General features: G+C 39.9%; 1 protein-coding gene across 5 annotated transcripts in view; it reads left to right on the plus strand.

Annotated features, from left to right (window-relative positions):
* The window catches only part of sh3pxd2aa (SH3 and PX domains 2Aa), a 144,498-nt gene that overhangs the window by 100,496 nt on the left and 18,454 nt on the right, over positions 1 to 25,548 (plus strand). For all 5 annotated transcript variants that reach the window (XM_059329820.1, XM_059329827.1, XM_059329834.1 and 2 more), the window contains 2 exons: positions 14,041 to 14,154; positions 18,651 to 18,734. In XM_059329820.1, coding sequence (XP_059185803.1) covers positions 14,041 to 14,154; positions 18,651 to 18,734 — 198 coding nt within the window. The remainder of the gene's footprint in view (positions 1 to 14,040; positions 14,155 to 18,650; positions 18,735 to 25,548) is intronic.

Consider the following 25,548-nt stretch of genomic DNA (forward strand, 5'->3'; position numbering starts at 1 on the left):
CATCTGCAAAAAGCAGAGATGCAATTCTAAGGTCACCAAACCGAATCCTTTTCTCCCCCGGCTGCGCCTTGAGATCCTGTCCATGAAAACCACGAACAGAATCGGAGACAAGGGGCAGCCCTGGCTGAGGCCAACACCCACCAGGAACATGTTTGACGTTATGCCAAGTATGCGGACACAGCTCTCACTTTGGTTATATAGGGACCGGATAGCTCGTAGCAACGAGCCCGGTACCCCATATTCCTGCAGTACCCCCAACAAGACTCCCTGAGGGACACGGTCGTAGGCCTTCTCCAAGTCCACAAAACACATGTAGACTGGATGAGCAAACTCCCATGACCCCTCCAGAAGTCTCACAAGGGTAAAGAGCTGGTCTGTTGTTCCACGGCCAGGGCAGAAGCCACATTGTTCCTCCTGAATCTGAGGTTCGACAATCGGCCAGAGCCTCCTTTCCAGCACCCTGGAGCAGGCTGAGAAGTATATATTTTTTCCTTTTCAATAGGTGGAGAAAAACTAAATTTGAGCACCAGTGTACAGTTACATCAAGTTGCTTCACTGCACCAGATGAGCTATCCACTCCACTGACATACTTCTCCAAATTCTTTGACGACGACATCTTTGAGACTATTGCTCACCAGACGAACTTGTATTCATGTCAGCTCATTGGAAGCACCATCAAACAATTTTTTGAAACTTTGTATACAAGACATTAAAAAGAGTAGCTAATGAATTGCTTATAATATGTTTTTAAAGTTTCCAAATGAAATATTTGAATAATTGTAAAATGGTAAATTTATACCCTAAACGGACAATGTATCCTGGGAGATACAAACTGTAAAATGAAAAATAAAGGTCATATTTTGAAAAAAATTATGAAATTGTGTTATTTTAGCCTAGATACATTAGAAAATAGCAATTAATTATTTTTCCCAAAATTTTACATGTGCTTGCCCATTTAAGGGTTAAGTTGGCCTCTTTTAAGGTGGCTAAAATAGGTTTGTTGTGGCCCCCATCCACAGCAGTATATATCACTGTCTTCTGAGCCACCAGACTTCTTTGACAAACACAGTAATTTTACCTTGCAGAACACCAAGGCCTCAATCTGTTAGGTTGTCTTACTGTGTGACTTTCCGTTCCAGTTATGAACTAACGCTGGGTCAACAGCAGCATATTCCTTACTCTATCACAAACTGCTATTAGTAATACACAGTGGCTATGCATAAGGATCTAAATGCAAAAATGCCTACTTAAGCTCATGTAGGAAAAAGTTTTCAGAAGGTGGAATTTACTTAAACGCCTTTTTCTGGCTGGTCTCACTGCCGCTAAAAGGCTGATAGCATGTAGATGGAAACCCCCTCATTTGTTATCTTTAAATAAATGGTTGTTAGATTAGATAGATATAGCCATCATGGAACATTGGGCAGCTAACTTTCACCTAGCCAAACCTGAAATCATTTCATGTTGGGGTGATGCCATCTCCACTCTAAAACCTTTATTGTAGCCATCTCCCTTTCTTACTTTGGGTCCTGTAGGTGGGTTGTTGTGGCACTCCGAGTATATATTTTCTTATTTATTTCTCCCCTTTTTTTTCTTTCAGTTTCTTTGACTCCATTAAAGTGGTCCAGCCCCCTTTCAAGGGCCCTTTAGGTGTTGGGTTTTGAGGGCAGTATTGGTTGAGGCTTGTTTAAAAGCTTTGAACTGCTATGTGTATATATGTGTGTTCACATGTGTGTTTGTATGTTCATCGGTGTACTTCACAGAGACAAAGCCTGTGTTCCCCTTGAAATTTGGGGGGCGGGAGGGGGGTTGTCTATCTATTTTTCATTATTATTATTTTTTTTTTCTCCTTTTTCTTATTTTTCAACACTCAATATTGTTGATATGTTTGGTTGGTAGTATTGACATTGTTATTTATTTATTATTATTTTTGTTTGTTATGCTACACTACCATTTTATCTTCTTTGTTGCTGTTGCTATTATTGCCCAATTGATGATTGCCACACCTGCTTGTTTGTTTGTTTTAAACTAAATGGAAAAACCAATAAAACATTGATCACAAAAAAATAAAGGAATTTCGGACTTAAAGATACTTCGAGAAAAAGTGAATGTTTGGATTTGAATACATAAGGAACACTACAGGGAAGTCACAGAATGATATAAAAAAACAACAACAACAAAAACAAAACAACAAATGATGGACCCATCCTTAAAATGTGTTCAAATTTGAGCAAAAAAGAGTGCCAAGGACCAATGTATTGTGGAAAAACTGTCAACTGTTGTAATTGCAGTGGAAATGTGATTTACTCACTTCACTCCAATTGTACACTCCTAAGTGTATCCACTGCATGGATAAAAGGGTATTTTTAAATGATGGTGATGAGGATCTAAGTCCGAAAAGTGTTGTTGCATGTTAATGAAGCTGCTGGAGTCTGTGTTAAAGATAATACTGATTTCACAGCTGGTTTTCAACAGCAACAATTGTTGTATATTCTTTGAATCTCCCCTTCTGCTTACTCTGCAGAAAGATAAGACTGCAATTCAATATGTTGCCCTGAAAAGCAGCTTGGCGTTCCAGCGCTCGCTGCTCTCCAGGGGATCTGTTCCTAATTAGAAGCTGAGAGGAGGACACGAGAATGACAGTGACCTTGTGGGTCCCCCCTCACATCTATAACAGACATCACTGTCAAAACCGTCTGATGACCCTCTTGACGATCCTAAAAATGAGAAACCGAAAGGAAAGTGTGCGGTGTTGTTTTTGGATGGGAAATTTGTATGGAATACTAGGGCTTTGAAGCCCAAGCCAAACATCTGCTGGCTCTCCCTCTTTTGTCTTTTTTCTTTCTTGCTTTCCTCATACAGTACCACTCCTTTAATCTCTGTCTCCCCTTCACTATTTTGCTCTCTTCCTCACCTCTCGCCTTTTTTTTTTCACCCTTACTTTTTGGATCTTGCATCACTTAATGCATCTGCCATTCCTCCAAACCTCTCCTACAGGGCCCAGGCCTGTGACGGTCAATGATAATCTTGCTCTTACTGCTGTATTCGCTGTGACCTCCACTTTCCCTCCGCGGGAGAAAGCAGCCAATTATTGCCTGCCAAAACATGGTGTAGCTAGAACCTCCAATTAGAGCTCAACGCTGTAAGAAATGCCAATTACAGCCCCTCTTCCGTCTTACATATTCATATTTTGTGCTGCGTGTGTGTGTATGAATGTGGGAGACAGCAGGTGTTGCTGCATAACCTTTCTGAATATTAGTCATTAGTTGTTGAGCGCCTCATAAATCCTCCAGAACAGTTGGGTCTGTTATGTCAGACAAACTAGCAAGAGCGTGTAAATCAATTTAGAAAAAAACACAACATGGTTGTTGGATCTGTTCTATTTTAGTGTGTGCTTTCAGTAAAGAAGTAGGCAGGGTTACACTTCAGCGAGCACCTGGACAATAAAAAGACCTGACACCTAACAGGAAATGAGCACTCATGTTCTCATCCTATCGAATACCTCACATTATAGCTCAGGTTCAAGTCGAGAGGACTCTAGGATTGCTTTGCTCATCCATGTGACTCACACCCACTGTGGACCCAGCCACCAATAATAAGGTATGATGATTTCAACCTGTTAAAACAGCAGCACTCTGCTCTATGTGCAGATGGCTCTACAGTTAGCACTTCATTACCTGAACACCTTTTATTTGTCCTGTTCTCCATTTTCACAGCTGCCGCTGCTGTTGAGCCCACCCTCCCCACCAACTGGCTTTGACCAGCATGACTCTTGTTTTTCCATAGTAGGCCATGTACATGTACATGTGCAGTTATTTGTCATGTCTCAGAGGAAAAGGTCTATCTTTTCTCCTGTTTAAGTAGGTCTTTGATCACAACTTCAATCCCTTTGACGGTGCGCTTTAGCTTTATTTGAAGCCACTCTGAGCTCCATAGTAGGCAAGAATATCATAACACTGTTGTTTTTCATCCATATGTTGGAAGTTAACATTTGACCATGTTTTTATCTCCAAGACCCATATACATATTCTAGTTTCAGCAACATACTAGCCATTTTGTTTTTCTTCCAGCAAGGACTGGAATCAACAATATAAAAGTTGTCCTGAGGTGGAAAGAAGGTATTTAGGATGTTAGGAACATGTTCAGCATAGTTCAGGGCAATGTCACTGAGAGATAAAGAGAAACTGAATGCAAAATGGAGACTTCTTTTCCAGAGGGTGGTGCGAGAGTAAACTTTGGACAGAGGGTCCAAAATGGAGAGACCGGTTTCGACTCAAAAACTTCAATACGACTTGCATAATGTTTTAGACTGTCCTCTGCTGGTTTTGCCGACATGGGCAGCTGTGGCTCAGTTGGTAGAGCGGGTCGTCTTCTGATCGGATGGTTGGTGGTTCGATCCCCGACCATGGCAGCCTACATGTCGAAGTATCCTTGAGCAAGATACTGAACCCCAAATGGCTCCCGATGCTGCGTTCATCGGTGTGTGAATGAATTCCCAATGGTGGCAGGTGGCACCGTTTAGGGTAGCCTCTGCCACCAGTATGAATGTGTGTGTGAACGGGTGAATGAGCGCAGACTGTAGTGTAAAGCGCTTTGAGTGGTCGCAAAGGAAATAGAAAAGCGCTATATAAGTGCAGGTCCATTTACCATTTACCATTTAGTAGTAATGACTGACAGCGATGTGGAGTTTAAAATATTGGATGTCACACTTGGCACGAGAGATGGATGGGTTGAACAAATGTCAGAATTTCACCCAGTAGAACGGCGTTCGTGTCCCATGCGACAACAAAAGTAAACAACTTTTTATCTAAATTCCGTGGCTCATGGTTAGTGAATCACATTTTTTATGTGACTTCAGTGGCCTACGTCACCCTGGTAACTACTTCACTACCTTCATTTACATACATTTATTTACTGTATGTATAATGACATGCATGGTATTTTTTAGAACGCTCTGCGGTACAGTGAGCTGCGAATATGCTCGTATGTGTTGTTATGGATGGTATTGACAATTGTCTATTCTGTCGTTTAGGTTAGAGATCTTGTTGAAAGTGGAATGGGTAGATCCTCCGGGCAGAATGAATGTGAACACACTGAAACTTTGGCCTTATGTTTGTGGTTATAAGGATCCAGACCAAAAAGTAGAGATATGAAAACACTTTTCGGTGTGTTGCTTTTAGGGATGTTGTGATACCACAAATGTAGTAGTTGATACTACAGTTCACAATACCAAATTCAATATAATGGTAAAAGACAAAAACAAAACAATAAATCTGCTTTTATTTTTTCCGACTGCCAGAGACATTATGAAATACTTAGACAATACATTTTAGAACCAACATTTGTAACTCTCATTTTGTTGTCAGTTTTTCTCATCTCCTTTTTTTTTCACCACATTTCTTAAACTTGTTGCTCTTACTATGAACATTAGCTGCTGTTTCAATGATTATTAAGCTAAAAATGTGCAAGGAAGCTGAAATTCAACTATGGTATTCTGTTGACATGGTCTTCTTTCCGCATCATCTCAGTAGATAAACCGTACAGTAACGTTTTCAAAATTTTTGCATCAACTTTGTTATTAAAGTATTGGTTCTTGTGACGTTCCCTGTTGCTAATACAAAGTTGGGACGGTGTGTAAAAGTAAATCGATTCACAGTGCCCTTTTACAAATTAAAACCTACCTCGTAAAGTGTACACCGGCCATTAGGCATTGCAGCAAACAGCACAAACATCAACAAACAGGTTACTGTCCATTGTCTGTCTCGCCATACTGTATTCAGCCTTGCAGTTATTTGCCTGCCCCGCCCTCACTGAACTTCTCCGGTCAGTTCATGCATCATTCCATGAACATGCTGAGCCAAGTTATGCTTTGCTTTAATTGACTCTGAGTAATTTTTCTCCATCTGGCTGCCAATCTTTGGCCCAGATCTCCTCCTACGGGACAGATTTTCTGTGAAAACTGTAATCTGACTACAGCCTTCCCACACATGAGGGTCAGCCCACTTCTCTCAGGACCCAGGTTTGCCCTGCTGCCAACTGGCTTTACAGTTTGAGAATGACTGCATTTCTGTCTTTCTTTTTCAGTCTTCTATACCCACATCTGTTTCTCCATTTTGTTATTCTTACCCTTTGTCTCTGGTCTGTTCTACCCTCTGTGAGAGGAGAGTGGATGTGTATATCTGAGGGGGTCCAGCACAGTTTCTGGTCCTCATTTATCTGCTTTTACTGTGCCCACTTTCTCCAGAGCTGGATTTATAGGGAAACTGGGCCCTGTCAAAACATTGCCTCGCACTACCATGTGTGCACACGATGTAGTCTGAAGCTTGGCGTGTGTGAGTAAGACAGAGAGGCTGCTAGACTGTTTCTGGCCTTTGGGATGTTGGAGTTACATATGTGAAGAAGACAAAAAAGCAAAAAATATCTCCCAGCTTGGCATTTGCACAACTGGTTATACCATATCTGTACAACATATTTGTCCCCTGAAAACCCCCAAAAAACTGTAAAGCAGAGCGTGACTTAAAGGATTATTTCGCCCCCAAATCAAAAATAAATGTTTTTTTCCTCTAAGCAGTAGTGCTATTTATCAATTGAGATTGTTTTGGTGTGAGTATTGGAAACATTGGCTCTAGAGATGTCTGCGTTCTCACAAATATGGAACAATCTGGCACTTGGTGCTCATCGCTCTACAAGCTGAGCTATTTTCTTTCTAGGAAAGTTCCTACATGATACTGCTCACAACCAGGTCAGTGGATTATCCTGAGTAATGGGGTCATGATTTCTGGAAAGAGTCATTGCTGTTGAGTTGTTCAAATATATATTTGGCACTTTGATTATCAAGTGAAGGGCCATATAGTTTCATTATTTTCAAATGAAGGCAGACATCTTTAAGGCTGATATTTCAAACAATCTGCAACTCACACTAAAACAATCCGACTGATAAATAGCACTACAGGTAAGAGGGTGATTTATTTACGGGTGAACTGTCCCTTTCAAGTGAGCTTTAATAGCTTTAGAAGGTGGATTTTAATATATTGGGAATAATCTTTGTTTCTAATGTCAGCTTTGATCAGCAGTACAGCTGAAGAAACGTGGGCTGCCTGTTTTTCTTCAACAACTTCTTCAAAAACTGAATCAGCTTTTAATACTTACCGGTCTGGAGAAACTCATTCATGAGTTTAATTACTCACATTTGAACTTCTGGCATCAATCAAACATGTCTTTATTGTGGACAGTGCTGCAGCTGGGATTTTAACATGAAATTGCATCATTCTTACTTTAATATTTTTAATAGGTTGAGTATGTTAATGCTGCCTGCAAATGATCAGACCTTTAACTTCTTTCCTTCCCCTGTGCAAGGATTCTTCTGAAAACACGCCCACCTACAGTGTCATTGTATATAAACCTTATCTTACTGAAGATAAGATAACTAAGATCCACCACTGTTGATGGCAGTCGCCTCACTCCTCTCTCAGCGCAGGAGATTTATGATGCTGTTTTTCCACCATGTGTCAGGTGGGCTAAAGAGAGGAAGAACTACTGTTCTCCTCTGTACAGGTGGCTCCAATTCTTCTTTAGCTTTTTAAGCAGTTGCAGTGAATCAGCCTATGAAAGCCCTAATGTGTTTCACATGGGGGGAAGCTATTCTTACTGCCAGGCGGACCTTTCACAATGCAGCAGACAAGAAAATAAATGAAAACCTTCAGGAAATCAAAAGACAAACTCTCCACTGAAGCACCAACACTTGACATATGAACGCATACAACAGAAAATCATAATTAATTTCTTAATTTAAATTGTCCGCTCACGGCCCAGTTCTTTAACCTTTAACACCCCCCCCAGAAGGAAAGTCCTGAGTCTTATAAGTCCTAACACAGTGGCAAGCACTATTCATTATAACACTTGGCTTCTGAAACCAGGAGCTATGGTGTAAGATTTAATGAGCACAGTATAACTGTCATGGTGTCAAACGCAATTTCATATGAACCCTCTACCTCCAACAGTCAAGGCCAAACAGGGTCCTAAATTGATTCAGACGGGTCCAAAATGAACTGCGCTGACCTCTCCTGGAGCCAAACTGGAGTGTAACGTCTCCGCAGCAGTCGGCAGGCAGGTACACACCGTCCACAGAAACTTAGGCTGCGTTCAGACTGCAGGCGAATCTGATTCAAATCAGATTTTTAGAGCTGACTGTCCACACTGTTTTTAGCAAGTGTCCAAATCGGATAGGGCTCTGTTCAGACTGGGCCACATTATTGACTGATCTGACAGGTTGCTATAGTAACAGCGTCAGAGTGTCTGACGTCATATAATTGCGACAGCGACAGCGACAAGAACAACAACAACAAACATGATGGAGGCAGGTCTCCTCAGTATTATGGCCTTATCACTGTCCAGTAGAGGTGCAGAACATCTCAGACGCACCAGGGGAGAAATCGGGCGGATAGACGCCCCCGTCGGGCCGCATGATATGGTCGGGCCCGGCTGCCAGTGGACACCTCGTCTCCGTGCTGCCGGCGATACGCGTAGAGTGACGTCACGGACAGTCAAAACCGATCTGAGTGTTTGGAGCGGTTCAGACTGAGACGCATCTGTCCAAATGCGATCTGAAACTACCTCCTGAAGGTGGTTTCGATCCGGTCTGCAAAAATCTGATTTCATATGATTTGTGACTGTTCAGACTTCAAAAGAGCCATCCAGTTCCAATCTGGATGGGCTAAAAATCGGATTTTGGCTGGCAGTCTGAACGAGGCCTTAGTCTGACTGTGAGGAAGCTCAGGCTGGAGGAGCTACACTGCAGCTACTGTGCATAGCCCCATGTGTCTGTAGGCCCTCACGTTGAATTAACTCCTGTGTTTACTGCGAGACATGATTCGCCGTGGGGAAATTCAGGACAGTCAGTATTTCAGTGCGATTTTGGGTGTGTGAGTTTTTATGCTGCACATAAGCTGTCAGAGTCAGGGTGGCTCAGGCTTCACTGTGCTTATATGGGTATAAGGAGAGATGAGGCCACATGCAGGGGCCCGGGGGTCCTCTACTGTGGTCTGCTAAGTGTCAACCCAATAATATTTTAATGCCTGTAAGTGTAGTTGTTGTAGCATAAATGGAGCTCAGCACTCGTTTTCTAGGAGGAACTACTGCATTTGCAGCTTTTTTTTACGACTGTTAAAGCTGCAAATGCTCCTTAATACATTGACACTACTTGTAAACTAGCTGTTGATTACCTGTGAAAAGCGTGTGAAAACACTCAAGAAATAGGTAGTAAGTGATTGAACGTGGAAATGAGCCTGACAGATAGGCCGTGGCTCTTTTAGGCATGATGGGATTCAGCTCAGGGAGCACGCCTGTTGTCTTCAAACATTTCACACACCATCCTGCATCACAAGACCAATCACAACCTGCCGCCGACCAGCTGGAATCAACACACACTTACTCACGTGACTGACTGACCCCTCTTGAACAGTGGTGGAAAAAGTATTCAGATCCCTTACTTAAGTAAAAGTACTGATACAACACTGTGAAATTACTTCACTACAAGTAAAAGTCCTGAATTCAAAACTTACTGAAGTAAAAGTACAAAAGTATCAGCATCAAAATGTACTTAAAAGTATCAAAAGTAAAAGTACTTTTTATGCAGAATGGACCCCCTTGGATTGTTTTATATATTCTAAAAATATATTGTTGGGTTATTATTTTTGATGCATTTATGTACGGACCACTTTAATTTTCCCAAGGTAGGGCTCATTTTTACTAATAAACTCTTATGATGTTCAATTTAAAACATATTAACATGTTAGCAACCATTTCATATTAATTATGTTTTTATGTTAAATCTTGAACTGAAAAGTAACTAAAACTGGCAGCTAAATATAGTGGAGTAAAAAGTACAATATTTGCCTCAAAATGTAGTGAAATAGAAGTATAAAGTAACATAAAATGGAAATACTCAAGTAAAGTACAAATATCTCAAAATTGTACTTAACTACAGTACTTGAGTTAATGTACTTAGTTACATTCCACCACTGCTCTTGAATCAGGTACACTCTCCATGACTAGCCCCTACACATCGATCCCGGTCATAATCACTGGCAGGCAAAATCATAAACCCACTCATGGTGTAAACCAAGGTTATTATAGTTATTGAAAACTAGAATTGAAAAAACATTTTTGTTAACTGAAATAAAAATAAAAACGAGAGTTTTTCAAATAACGATAACTAACTGAAACTGTATTGTGTGGTTACAAAACTAACTAAAACTAACTAAAATTATAGTGAAAATGTTTTCATGTCGTTTTCGTCTTTTTGTCCATTATTTTTTAACCCACTAGATGGGGGTAAAAAAAGTCTTTAGCAATGGTAATTGACTGTGTTTTCAACCCTTCGTTGAACAAAGAGCGCCATTTAATGCGCTCCGTAAATGAAGCAAATGCTTCACAAAGCTTCGTTGTCCCTTCACTACTGACAGATATATATCGGGTTATGTCAGGACAGTGTGGTTGACATCTCTGAAAGCAGCTTTTTTTCTCTCATCGTTGCTGCTTTTCAACAGATTAGAGGAACGCAAGTATCTTTTTCTCTGTCTCATTGGATATTGAATACCTTTGGATTGTGGTATTTTTCCCCCAGTTCTGACAGTTATAGTTATTATAAATAGTAATAATAATAATACTAATACTAATATGGAACTAGACTTTGTCATAAATCAAAGTAGGAACTCTAAAGTGTGAAATAGTAATAATGCAAAACAAATTGCACAGTTATCATTGAATAACACATTCAACCTGAAGTAATGCATTATTTCCATATGAGCTACAAACTGGATTATACTGCTAATACATGTCATTTTGTTTTCAGACACAACCCTCTGTTAGTTGTAGTTTAATTTTCATTGTTATAAGTTTGTAAGAGATTGATTAATTACATTTTGAGAAGATAAACCCTTCATCTGTCAAGAATAAATCACATTGTCACAATCATTCCAAGGAAAAAGGTAAAAATATTTTATGGACTACTACTATGGCCTTTCAAACAGCAATCCCCATAATGTTAAGCTATTTTATGGTATAATAATTTACTTAGCAATTGTTTATAAGTTAAGCTAATATAAGTTATTACATTGGTAGGTATGAGCATTCGTTTATAACATAGCCATGCAGTTATCCAAAAATAAAGTCCACTCTCTGTCCACACCATATTTCACTTTCCCTGGGGCCATGGTATATAGTTACTCATGCTGTGTTAGCTTTATACAGTAAAGTCACACCTCCCCCTTGTTAACATTACTGTTACTTTCCCTATGATGCAGCACATTGACAGGCATATTTTCCACATCATTTATAATAATGTGTTAATGTGATCGGGGTCTCGCCGTGTAATAAAAAAGGGTGTGATGGGTTAGAAAGTAAGCCATATGGCTGTAAATACATTGGAGCAGTGATGACATAATTGTTGGGCTCATTTGTAGAAAGAAAAAAACGTTGTTGCCATTTTCATTCTAATTTTCTGTCTCCACCCATCTTTCTCCAGTAATCCTGTCACTTCTACTGCACTTACATACTCAATCACACATGCATTCACACACTTGAGACCAGTGTCAGCACTTTAGACCAGAAGGTTGCCAATTTAGATCCGTGGGATGGTTGTGGAATTTAGTTTAGGTGAAGCTACGATTAGAATTGCACAAATAAAAATATGTCTTCTATCATGTTTCCATGGTAAAAAAGTAAAATGCTGTGATACATCATCATCCTCATCCTTGCCTCAGACAGAGTCAGCTGTCATGCCAGCTTGTACCATACTGTACGGGAAGAATGTGTCATGCATTGGTTTTGAGCCAGCAGCTGGAGTGACTAAAATAAAATCTCCGCATTTTACTTGTTCAACTTATTCAGCAACACTGATTTGATCCCAAATATAAATGACATTCCTCCTGGTTCTTTGGGTTTTGGTTCCAGAGGTGACAAGTGTTTTCTAGTAATGTGTCAAGTCAGCTCCAACAATGCTGTAACAGGATAGCATACATGTGACCACAAAGTGTCATTAGTCAGTAGTACTCAAAGGATGATCTCTCCTTTACAACTCTGGTCAGGGTATGGATGAAGTGAGTCAAGTTTAATTGAATGAAATGCAACACTGTGATGTGATGCCATGGTACTAAATTAATTTGACAGTGGGAAACCTTCAGGAGACTCCCTTAAGACACAAGATTAGTCAGAAAGTCTTAGAAGCACATGATGGATAGTCTGGAAAAAGGTAGACAGCCCAGCAGTTCTTTTTCTGTCTGTCAGCCCATTGGTTGATATCCACTTTAGTTCAGACTGCATATCTGAAATACATTCATTATCCCCAGAGTATAGATCCTTTTTTTCTGATTTGAGCTTTTTTTTCCCCAACTAAAATATATCCTCTTGTATGGAAGCGCATTCATTGGATAAAAAAAAAAATAGACACCTTTTCTCGTAATTACGAGATCCTGATCTCATAATTACGAGATCAGGATCTCATAATACGAGAAAAGATCTCATCTCATAATTACGAGAAAAGATCTCGTAATTACGAGAAAAGATCTCGTAATTATGAGATAAGGTGTCTATTTTTTTTTTATCCAGTGAATACAATGCGCTTCCGTACACTTTTGCCTTAATCATCGCAAAATTTTGTACATACCTTCATGGCTTCCAATGAGTAGTTGAGATGAGATGAGATGATGAGATTCAACTTTATTGTCATTGAACAGAGTAACAAGTACTAGGACAATGAAATGACCATTAACCCGTCCTACCCTGGTAGTAGGGTGGGTGATTGCACCTGATCTGTATATGTGGCCGTGTGTGTGTATGCCTGTTGAGTCGTCTCGCCAACATCCCAACAGTCAAGTTGGCACACTTTTTTCAAAAAATGTCTCCCCAACTATTGGATGGACCAGCATGGAATTTGGTGTAAATACTTTTTGTTCCTCTCAGAATAAATCATAAAAACTCTGGTGAGCCCAAAGCCCATACCCTCTATCTGCCTGTTTACATTATTATTGTGAGCCTGTCACCATGCTGATATTACCCATTCAGTCAAAGATGTGCTGTTAGCATTGCTGCTGACTTTAATTCTTTTACATTTTTTCACTGTAAACCCTTACTTTGTGCAGCTTGGAGCCACTAGCTTTGGGGTGTTTGGTCAATACAGCAACAGAATAACACATTTCATAATGAGTAATGGTGAAAGTGAAGCAAATTATTAATGCAACAAGTGCTTTTTAAACCACTTTTGATCTATTTTTCGCTTTAGGTCCCAACACTTTGAAGTGTCATATTTTCCAGTGTGTGGTTTTGTAATGATGAGGGCTTTCCAAGTAGGTGAAACTTCCAGCAGTCATGAGTCCACACTGCAAAAAGAGAAAAGTTTGGTGAACTCAAAATTTCAAGGCAACAAACTTCGATAAAATTTTAAGTTGGACAATTAAACTAAATATTTTAAGTTTTGTTTTGAGTTAGCTACATTGTAATAACTTTTAATCCTTACTTCTGCTAACTTCTGCAATGTGCTGTTGAATTGGCACGTTTGTAACGGCGCTATGAAATGTCAGCTAATGTTGCGACCACAGTTTTGAGTTAGCATTGATACGGTAATTGCTACTCTTGTAGCTGTAACAAGCAGCGCCGCTAGCATCAGTTAGCCGCTAGCAACTTATATTTCGAAGTTTTACCAAATTAAATCACTGTTTTAGGCCAAAAAATACAAGTTGGCTTTTTTGCAGTGCACCTCAGATCTCTCTGTCCCGCTGATACAGACAAAACCAACATAATGACTGTAGCATTGACTACCCACCCATACACAGGCTGAATCTGAAGCAGTGCAAATGCTGGTTCATCCATTGTCACGGTACATTGTGCTACATTTGGGAGATGAGCAACAATGACGTATAATTTCCATTGTTTGGTGTAAATCACCGTGTGGGAGTGATGCTCACTGTCATCCTTCAGACCTTTATTATTGTTGGCAATATATATATGTTAATCTCTCCATCCTATTCCCTCTCTCTCTCTCTCTAGGTTGGTGGTTTGTCAGCACAGCAGAGGAGCAGGGCTGGGTGCCGGCCACATACCTGGACTCCCAGAATGTTACCCGAGACGATTTGGATCTGGGCACTTCCAGGACTGGAGAAGGTTAGCACACAGACACGCACAAGCGCAACATTATTAGATTCATAAAACACAAAAAGACATAAACGTCATCCTGGCCGACTCGTTATTTGAGAATCGTCTGTGTGGAACAAGTAATGATTTCTCAAAACTGTTTTTTGTGGGTGTCTTTTCTGCGCTCACATCTCAATCTAAGACTAAAAGTAACACACACATGCCCATACTCGCAAACACACTTCCAGTCACACATTAGGAACCTTGAAGACCACAGTCGCAGCTCCATGGTGAAATGGTACCAGACTGCAGCCAAAGGGTTTGCAATATTTTGGCACCACAGAAAATTCCTTTCAACTCCCCCGGGAGGCTGCAACTCTTGCAGGAGCCTCGTTTTGTTGTGACCCTTTCCTTCCTCATGTTTAGTCTGACTGTTGGGATGGAGCATATGTCATAAGCTCCTTTCTGCTTTTAGACCAATCCAACAGAAAAATAAAGTGCAAACACTTGTTAGTATAATCACATGCATACTTAGAAATACATGCAACACACACATGCACACTGTTTATCTGGAGTAGTCTGTGATAATGAAATAAGGAAGATGTGATAGTTTATTATACTGAAAAGTGCCTCTTATCTACCAGGCATTTTCTGTCTTTCGGTGAGACTTGCACATCTCTATGCTTCTGTGCACAATCTGTAAGACACACTCACAAAAACACACTCCACTAGAATGATGACAGCTCCTGCACAGCTGCCACATTCACTGTTATTTGCAGTTCTCTTGGATTTCTTTTCCCTCTCACACACACTCAGACACAGTGCCTGTAACAGTGGAATCTTTTACAGTCCTGTATCCTGGACAGCTTAATGGATGTGGAGGCTTGGTTGCCTGAGGACTAACATTTCTTGTAGTTTTTCAAAGAGTTTGTCATTTGTTTTGTTTCAAATATACTTAGATATAACTTTGTGTGTTATAATTGGGATCAAACAATTACATATGTTTTATCCCTTTACAGGATAATTCTGCTTCATTACAATTTGGGTCTTATTTTTATAGCTTTGTCCATAGTTTCTATCAGTTATGATAACACTTATTAAGTAAAGGCCTTTATGTATAAAGTGTGATTTTTGTGTTTACTCCCAGGTAACAATGGCAGATTTGCTGAATGTTGATGTTTCACTCTCACAGCAGTCCTTGATAAAAGCCACTTCTTCTGATAAACCAAGTCCACAATAGTGAATACAACAAAACGTATCGGCCTACGTATATTCGCCTTGTTGACTACAATCAGCCTATCGGCAAACAGGATGTAATCTACAGATGACAGTTATCTGGTGTGTTGCATCACACTGGCTAATTGTTGTCTGACTCAATGTTGGCTTCTTGCGATCGAGCTCAGACAAAACAGTTCTGTTTATTTATTTATTTATTTATTTATGTATTTATTTATCCAGACAAAACCAATTGGGATAAAACCTCTTTTTCAGTGCAGGTCTGGCCAAGAAGTACAGTTAAATACATGCAATACGATACAGAAAATACATTTTAAATGGCACAGAACATAGAACAACAATTAAAGTTAAATGTACTGCAATGTACCTGTTGAACACTGCTGGCTTATCAATGATCGGAAGCATGGCCAAATCTACCAAGATAAGAGGCAAGTTGTAATAAACCAGAATTATACTTTAAGCCAGTTGGTTGAATCTTGCAAGTTTGCCACTGTCTTCTATCTCTATTAACTAATGCACTCCAGTGAATTTATGCAGGAAGTGCCTGAGTTCACAACTACACACAAGTACACACACCATCTTCCCCCTCCACCCCCCATACACTGTCAGTGGCCCTCATTTTCCCATTAGGCCAGGTGTCTTTGTGTTTGCACACATCGACACTTCTTATTTCTGATCTCCCCCTTCCCGCTTCCTGTCGTCCCTTACATCTCATTATCTCTGCGTGGTCTGTAACCTAATTCCACTGACGGCTCAGCTCGCTGGAGAGGAACCGACAGGCACAGCCCGGCCCCGCTGAAATTACCTCGGAATAACATTTCCCTTTGAGCCTTCCCTTAGCTGATATTTCAATTAGGAGGTCAACAGGAGTAGGGTGGTGCTCAGTGGGATGGATGGAAGGCAGACAGGAATCAAAAGGGAGAGGAAATGACAAGTAGCAGAGGCACACAAAGGGAGAGAGGGCAGATGTCGAGCAGAAGGGAAGATGGAGAGACAAGAGGGTGAAGAGAGGAGAGGAGATGGAGAAGGAATTAGATTACCACAGCAGAAAGATATCTAGAAGACAAGTGCTGTTTCCATCTATCCTTCCCCTCATTAATGTGTTTGCTCTTCATGTGGCCTCACACAATGTATTCACATGGGAAAATGACTCATCATGTTATGACTAATGTGTTATCATACAGACTCTGAATTAATGTGGAAAGGGGTCAAGAGTTCAGCAAACAGCAGCTACAGACTGTATGGAGACTTCATTCATTTATAGCAATATGAATTGTGCTTTGTTTTAGCAGATTATTTGAAGGATATAAGGATTTTGGACAACTATTGACAGAAATGTATTGATAAGGTGAAGGTTAACAGTGTATATATACATACATACATACACAGGGATGCATTCCTACAGCATTTTGATGGATCAGGTAGCTCATTCATAGACTTGTGTCCGTCCAGTCAACTCATCTCTTTATTGTTATTTATTTAATGTTCCGTTTGGGACAAAACAAGTAATTTAAATGCCCCATATTGTAAAAAGTGAGATTCTCGTGTCTTTTCTTCATTATAGATAGGTCTAGTTGATATATAAATAATGTAAAAGTATCAAAATGCAAAATCCACAGAGAATTGCACACCTATATTCAGTCATATTCAACTGTAAACGAGTTGTCGGGACTTCTGTAATGTCACAACTATACTATATGTCAGTGATGTTGACAAGTCCTGTGTCCCTGATGCATTAAAATCCCTGGACTCCGAGAAACTATAGACAACATTTTACCATTTTTAACCATTTCATGGTCTAAACAAATAAGAATCACACTGGGGAAAAAACAGGATTTTTTTTTTTTTTGCCACTTCAAGGAACTTGAAGGAAAAAGCTGCGTGTTCATGATTGTCCTACTGTAGTTCACCTTCCTGTCAGGGTGAAACCTAACACTGGGCCTAGAGGCCCGCTACAGCAGCTGACTCTGATGATATGTGTGCAAAGAGAAATGTGGTTGCTGAGTAACAGTGTCAGATAGAAGGCAGCAGTGATTTTTGTTTTTGTTTCACGTTCATGTGAGCCCTGTCATGGAGAGGTGGGTGGAGCAGTAGAGGTGAAAGTTATTTGAATTTAGAGCTCTCTGACAAAAATGAAACATGAAAGGTTTCCAAATAACGCATAGCTCAAGGTACATGGTGTTGTGTTGTCTGCTGCAGCAATCGGGTGTTAAAAACACTCCCTGAATAGAATTAAACAACATTAAATAAATTGATATACATACATAATAAACATGCGAAAAGTACCCCGCACATCCACCTACAGTATAAATAATGGGCTCTTACAACATGTGGAGGTCTGCTATATTCACAGATTGTATAAGAAGTGGACATATGCACCATGACATCACTAATTAGTTTTTGGACTATGGCTTTGAAGCCTTGAGTTTGGCATTTTGGCCATCAACAACTTGGTTTTTGGGATGTTGAAGTTCTCAGTTATCAGGTAGCGCTAGTTAGCTAGCTTAGTTAGGAGGGATTAAAAATTAATAACCAACTCCTTTGAGTCTTTTAGTACTTCTGAACACTAAACAAGATATTTTTATGGAACCATAACATTACATAAACAAAAACACATTGTGAAGGGTTAAATGTTCTAAGAAGAAAACTCAGACACTATGCTAGCGACTTGTCAGTCACAGTGTGTCCACAGGCTCTAGCATACACAGCTTATTGTCTATTTTACTCAAAATGGTTTACAAAAAATGCATTTACAAAATAAATGCTACTCGAGAGTAATAACTGACACCATAAACGTGTTAAAATGTTTACTGAGGTAATAAAACAAGTTAGAAGTTGGGTAATTTTCTCATAGACTTCTATACAATTGGACATCTTTTTTTCAACCAGTGGAATCGCCCAATGCTGGTCATTAGAACGAATGCAGCTTTAAGGTACTGCCACATTGACTTCACAGCTTGGCTGTAATCCATCCTAAAACACTAAGTATGGCGTCAAAATTGCGATTTACACACATATGTTTCCACTTCCATATACAGTGGAAATTGTGTGTAAACAAATCTTAAAAACACATACATTTTGGTTGTTTTTATTGATCAGCAGCTAACTCTGCATTTGATTTTTCCTCAGCTAAAATACTTACAAACCCAGCTAATCATTTCAAGAGATAATCTAATGTATTTTGGTGCATCTAATCCCAACTTTCTTGCCTTTGTTCTACTTTTTGCTTCTTACACTAACTCCACATGTGTTTGTTTGTTTTTCTTTTGGTTGCTCCTCATCATCATCAGTAACTAAGAGACGCAAGGCACATCTGAAGAGGCTGGACCGCCGCTGGACCCTCGGGGGTATAGTCAACCGCCAGCAGAGCAGAGGTGAACATGAAGAAAATGATCACACATCCACTAACACACATACAGATTGCATACATATAGATGGGCCAGCATATGCATACATCAATACAAAACCAGACACGTAGCCACAAGGAACCAGACGATGAGTCATTTTCTCTCTCCACAGCCAGCTCATGCATTTGGACACATGCACTATAGTGCATTATTGTTAGCACGTATACATATACCACAGATGCATTCATAGATGGAAACTTTTAGTGTGTTTGTTCGCTCTTGGAAAGATCATGTGTGGCAAAACAATCTCAAGGGACAGTTTTTCTAGTTATTCATGAGCTTTCAACCAGATCTTACAGTTTCATTAATAGATCTGCCACGGATGTCATTACATGACCCAATTTTAGCTACTACGTAAGCTAATTCATTCTATCATAAAAGTGCAACATAAAATGTTATTGGAAGTGGTAAAATGTTGATAATTGTAATAGAAAGACACAATAATCAAGGGTTTAAAGCCTGTTTCTCACATCTGGAGAATCCATTCCGTGCCCTGTCTATAATTGTCTTTCATAGGAAATTGTCCTTGTCAGACATGTTCTCACTTACTGGATTCCTGGTTTGGTTTAGGTAAGGATTGGTGCCTGTGTATATTGTACAGAGGGCAGGACAATATGTAAAAGCTATGTAGGCAGATTGTAATTTGGTCATAAACAACCTTATATATTGCAGTTTTTTTAATTTGACAAAAATGTAACTTTCGTTGTAACCAACAGAAGTTCCCAATCTTTCTCTACAGTTAGACATTGTCGATGGTGTGTGCATGTAAATGACCCTTCTTCTTCATCTTAAGATGTTTGTATTATTCTCTTTCTGTCCTGCTGGTCGGGACAGTTGCATTCTCACATCCAGCTCCTCCAGGAACAACAAGATCTCCAACCTAAACGACAGATTAGACAAAAACCACCCATAATGACACATACGAGCGTTTCGCGGCTCCTGGTACTGTGGAGGGTTCTAAAAATAGCACACACTTCATTACACATACACGTACGGTTCTTGGCTGTTGAGTAGGCTGCAGTTCTGTGAATTTATGCTACAAAACCACTGACCTAGGTTTGCAAAAAGCTTCCTGGTAAGACGTTATAAAAGACAGCTTAAACAGTAAATAAATGTAAGTAAATGCCAGACGTGAAGTAGTTACGAGGGTGACGTGAGCCACGAAAGTTACTTAAAAATGTAAGTTAGGTAACAAAATGTAATTCACAACCCGTGAGCCACTAAAGTTTCGTAAAAAGTAATTTACTTTTGTTTCCACACAGGACACGAACCCTGTTCTCTTGTCCTGTCCGCCAGTTGTTCAGTCTGGATGTGTTTAGTGTTGCAATACATGTGTGAAAGGGGCTTGAAACTGACTCACCCACACATACAGTACACACCTTCCCCACAAACAAATATACAGTAGGACTGCTGAGCCCCTCCGATTGGCTTCACTCCCCTTTACTCACATAATTTGCAGCCACATGGTAAACAAGCTCATTTACATCCTCACTAGCCAGCCAGCAACAACAACTGGCCTTGAGTATCTACCGGGAGCAGCATATTGGGTGGCCATGAGTCAGCCCTGACAGTAAAACCTCAAATCTCACTCCATCAAACTTGGAACGCTCCTCAGCTCACACAGAGCAGCAAAATAATTGGACTGCATTAAACAGATTTGGATAATTAAGGCTATTCGGCTCCCACAGCACAAACGCAACAACCTTGACGGCCACTGAGCCATGTGAACATAAATGATTATATAACACTGTTGCTGCTTAATTAAAACAAGCTCCCTTAGGTTTAAAATGCTCTTAATGGCTTTTGCATTTTGCTTGTAATTCTTTAAAAAAAAAAAAAGACAAACATGAAAATGTCCTTACATGCTTTTAATGTTAGCATTTGGCAAATGAGCTGCGGTTTCGTCGAGTCATTATTGCTTTATTGCTGAAAGAGAGACATGAGTCTACGTCTGAGAAAATACTTCTCTTGGGGCAGAGTCTTTTTAATTCAAACTTTGCTCAGACTCTCAGTTAGACACCTGTCTGGCTCCTGACTTAGTCAGTTAGGGCTTCAAACAGACATAGTTATAATATGTTTATGGAAGCTGTTCCTGGACCTGTGCAACCTCTGTAAAACCTTTACAAACACTCTTTGTTTCTCATTATCCTAGTGTAGCCTGGCTGGTCACCCAGACCAGTAGACAGCAGGCATTAGTGATTCATCAGAGGAGATTTAATACAGGGCAAACACAGGTTGAATGCTTTAGAGACTATGTAGTAAGTTACACTGTACAGGAGATTAATACGTGTTTTTAGTTGGAGGCTACGGCAGCTAAGCTGCAAAAAGGACAGATTCAAGAATACATTTTTACCTACTGCAATTGCACTTTATAATGACTCCCCTTTTAGTAAGGACAGAATTTTTTTTTTTTTTTTTGATATTTATTTAAATTTTAGCTTAGCTGCTTATACTGTATTTACCAAACTGAATGGTAAATACTGAATGAATTTTTGCACATGTATATTTGCACACCTGTTTATGTATTTACACACCTATATATTTGCACACTTGCTGTAACTGTTATCTATGAGTAACAACTACTAATGCACATGGACCATCCATTCCACTTCCTCGAAACTAGGCTATGTATTGTGGGTTCATGTTCTGTATAGGTGGAATACGTATGTATACATGTGTTGTGTTGTGTTGTGTTGTGTTGTGTTGTGTGCATGTTGGCTGCTGGAACACCTAAATTTCTCTGCTGGGATGAATAAAGTATTTCTTATCTTATCTTTTCTTATCTTAATATTGGTAGAGAAACAACTGGGGCTGCTGCTGCTTCTAAAAACACACACAGAGACATACAGGACATATTTTCATATAGTCACCAGACTCAGGCAGTTGATGCAGGCTAAGTTACACACAGGGCCACATACCCATGATATTAATCCTGGTTTTGTGGGGAAGAATAACAGTTGACAGGGGAATGTTAGTCATTCACTTCCAACACATAGCTGATTTAAGAATTCAAACTGGCAACCTTGTTACCTAACAAGATACTGTAAGTCTCCCAGAACAGTGAGGCTTGGCCCCGAACCAGCCGGTGGAAAGTGTGAAAGTGGGACAGCAGCCCGATCTGTGGACTGGTTTTAATCACACAGACCTCAACCTCTGTAGAGCGTGGATGAGTCACCCGGCTAGTTGTCGCCACCAGAGAATGAGGGCATGAAACACTTTTGGAGGCCATGTGCTTGAATTCCAGCACTTACTTTTTTAGACACCAACCGTTTTACTTTTGTAGGGTGGAGGTGCTATTTGAGGTCAAATTGTTGTGGTGCTGTATTTTAATATAGCCACAATACTGGATACAAAATTATATTTGATTCCTCTTTCGCTGCGATGGCAAAAAGTACAAACAAAATAGTTTTATTTCTTTTTTAAATGAACAACCTGTACACAGTGCTAGTTCAGAAATAGTAACTGAACACATACCAACACAATTGATTGTTGCCTTGGGTTGAAAATATGATTGTTCATCTGGTTTTTGACTGTAGTTAAAATATTTGAATTTTTTTGTGGTTTTGTCTTGGAAGAGAAAAAACGTACATACATCTATTGAATCTCAAACATGCAGAACATTCAGGGATTCACAGTGCACAGCTGACATAGCATGACTAAGCATTGGTAATGTTATTACGAGGCACCAGAAATGCTTAATATTGTAAAGGTGGTCAAATTCTAAAGCCTTGTTTTTTGTTTTAGCTGTACTGTATATGAAATACATCATTGGGTTATTCACCATTGACATTTCATCCTCAGATGGTCAAAAAATATGAAGATTGGTTGAATCAACAACTTTGTACACCACAAGTACTGGAGTTCAGGCTATTTTTAACCATTTTGTTGCACACAGTATTGCTGCCTAACAGTAAGACAGCCTTAGTTTAGTTTAGATTAGAGTGAGTTGAAAACACTGTTGTGTGACCGTTATGATTCATTGGTGATAAAGCCACACAGGGTTACAGAGGACATTAGAGAAGCTGAGGACAGAGGACTTTCACATGGCAGTGAGTGTTACTGGCTGCATTGCAAACAAGCTAACGGCTTCTGGGCCAGTAGCTGTTTTTCCACCATCAAAAATAGTCTCACCATGAGAACTGCAGCTGCTGCTGACTGGAGTCATGTCCAACATCGTTTCAGTGGATTTTCCAACTTTTTCATTCACAACCACTCTTCACTTTCTGACTGTACTACTGTCTGTTCACATATTGTTCGATTACACGTTGTCTGTCTCTGTTCTTCGTTCAGTTTCCTATGCATTAACCCTTAAAGACCAGCATTGACCCAATTTTGTCATTTTTAAAGGGGATGGTGGTGGGGCGGGGTAGAGGTAGGGGATCTTTAGGGGGAGAGAGCAGTAGATGCCACATAGCAGTGGTCATCTGAAAGCTGGGACCTGCACAGTGTGTCAAACTTTTCAAGTCATAAATCTCTTAAAAACACTGTATTTTGGTTAGGCTCCTGTTTAAAGTTTGAACATATAGAGTGTAAAAAGGCTTAAAGCGTTATGAAGTATATGATGGCCATTCCCATGCTCAATGATGTCACAGAAATGTTTGGGTTGATACCATTAAACCATATTTGATCACTTGAGAATTCTTAAAAAATATTTAAGAAATCAACATTCATACAGTAAGGTAATGTTGATGAATGTAATGAAAAATGGTCTCACTATAATGAAAGGGCTACTACATCATCACATATGTATAAAATCAGCTCATTGAATACTCTCATTTTTTTAGTCATACCCAGTTTATGCAATGCCAAGACTGTTAATAGACCCAGTATGCAGAAATGTTCAAATACAAAATGCTTTTCACAACATTATATATATATATATATATATATATATATATATATATATATATATATATATATATATATATATATACATATATAGCAAGAAAGAGTCGATAAATTTTATCCTTAAAGTTCTAGCAGTTGATTTTTGACCTGTTCAAAATTTCTGTCTTTGCACCTTTCTCCTATTCTTATCTTTCCCACTCTCTCCCTATCCCCATTTTCTCCTTTGTGAATGGAGACACTACTGTCCCTGCCTGATAATGCATTGCTGAGCTAGCGATAAGAAACGTGTGAGTGAGGTTTTACAGCTCTGTGCAGACACTTGAGATACAGTTTGATTTAGTAGCACTGGCAAAGGACAAAAACAAAGAGCGATCGCGTAGGATTTATGTTCTCGCAGGATGTAATTTGCTAATGGAAGAGAGCAGTCATACACTCTGCAGCCCGTTTGCTGACAAAGACTTCTTTGCCTTTTACGTTATGCTTCATAAAGAAGACCGGGACGTGATCCCGAGATCTTGATAATAAAATAAAGGCGCGCTTGAGACTCCAATTAAATCACAGCACATCTCTTTTTGACTCCCCCGTGCTGTGACACAAAGCTAGGTCAGGGTGTCTTGACCTCTCTTGGGGTGTCGACTGGCTACTGACGGCGAGGTGACCTCATTGTGCTGCTCGGCAGGGGTGTCGTCCTGCACTCTAAGGTTCAATATGAGCCTTCCTCCCTCCTCCGTGCTGGCAGAGCTCTATGCTTTCACAGAGTGCTATTATTTACAGCAGGTCCCTAATCTGATTTATAGAATCCCACTGACCGCCCTCTCAACTCACTGTTCTGTCCCTGCAGTGTGACGCCGCAGCCAACACACACACAGATGGACGCTGAGGCACGTGTACAGCTCACACACATACACAGACGTGATTAATAAATGTGATTAATTGAATGTTTCATCTTTTATTCCTGTCCTCGGGGAATTAAAAGCAACTGCATGATACATCGCAACACACCAACTGTCAAAGAGTTTGTTAGTAGTACATCAATGCACACAAACATAATAAACACACGCAGTATGTAGACGTTCCAGATTCTCCTGTAAGCTATCCCATTTGTTATTCCCTATCCATCTGTAAGCACTCGCCCCATATCTACACACACACACACACACACACACACACACACAACATGCTTCACGAGCTGAGCTTCAGGGCCAAACATTCCACTTCAACATTACTGACCTCAGCTGCTCTGCAATGACAGGCAGGAGAGGAACTTAAATCCCCGCCGTCTGGACCTACCCCGCCTATTGAAAGCATTCATTTAAATTAATAACCACACATGCTTCTTCTTCTTAGATATCATCCCTGCCCCTCACATTTCCTTGAACAATCATATTACCAGCAGCATCTGAGGTCAGATTCTGTCCTGTCCAACTCATTAATGCTGTACATGTTTCGATCCCTTCTCACAGCCAATTCTTTCTCTTTGTCTCCTGTCATATTTTCTGCCATTAAAAGGGATAGTACGGGATTTTTGACATTAATTTGTATGAAATACTTGCCAGTAGCTTACTCTCTGAGCTCTGGTGTCTGAGGTCTGTCCGGTTCTGATTGTAGAATACATACGCGGGCCTGTTCGATGTACTGGCTGCAGCGCATAGTGATATTACTACACTTTCATTGTATATGCTGCCTTTTTTAAGAAACAAAATAGTGCCAAGTGAATATGGTTTCTGATATAAACAAGGATTATTGTTTTGTGGTGGAATGGGTGACCTTTTAGTGTGCATGTAGTTTTGGAGTAAATCCTTGTAGTTTGGTGACCCTGCTAGCTTGCTAGCATCTATCTATTCTATGATCAGAACTGGCCAGAACTCCGACACCGGAGTAAGGTGGCTTTGCATCCACGACACTACTGGCAAGTATTTTATACAACTTAATG

The sequence above is a fragment of the Centropristis striata genome, chromosome 1, assembly GCF_030273125.1.
Source record: "Centropristis striata isolate RG_2023a ecotype Rhode Island chromosome 1, C.striata_1.0, whole genome shotgun sequence".
Lineage (NCBI taxonomy): Eukaryota > Metazoa > Chordata > Actinopteri > Perciformes > Serranidae > Centropristis > Centropristis striata.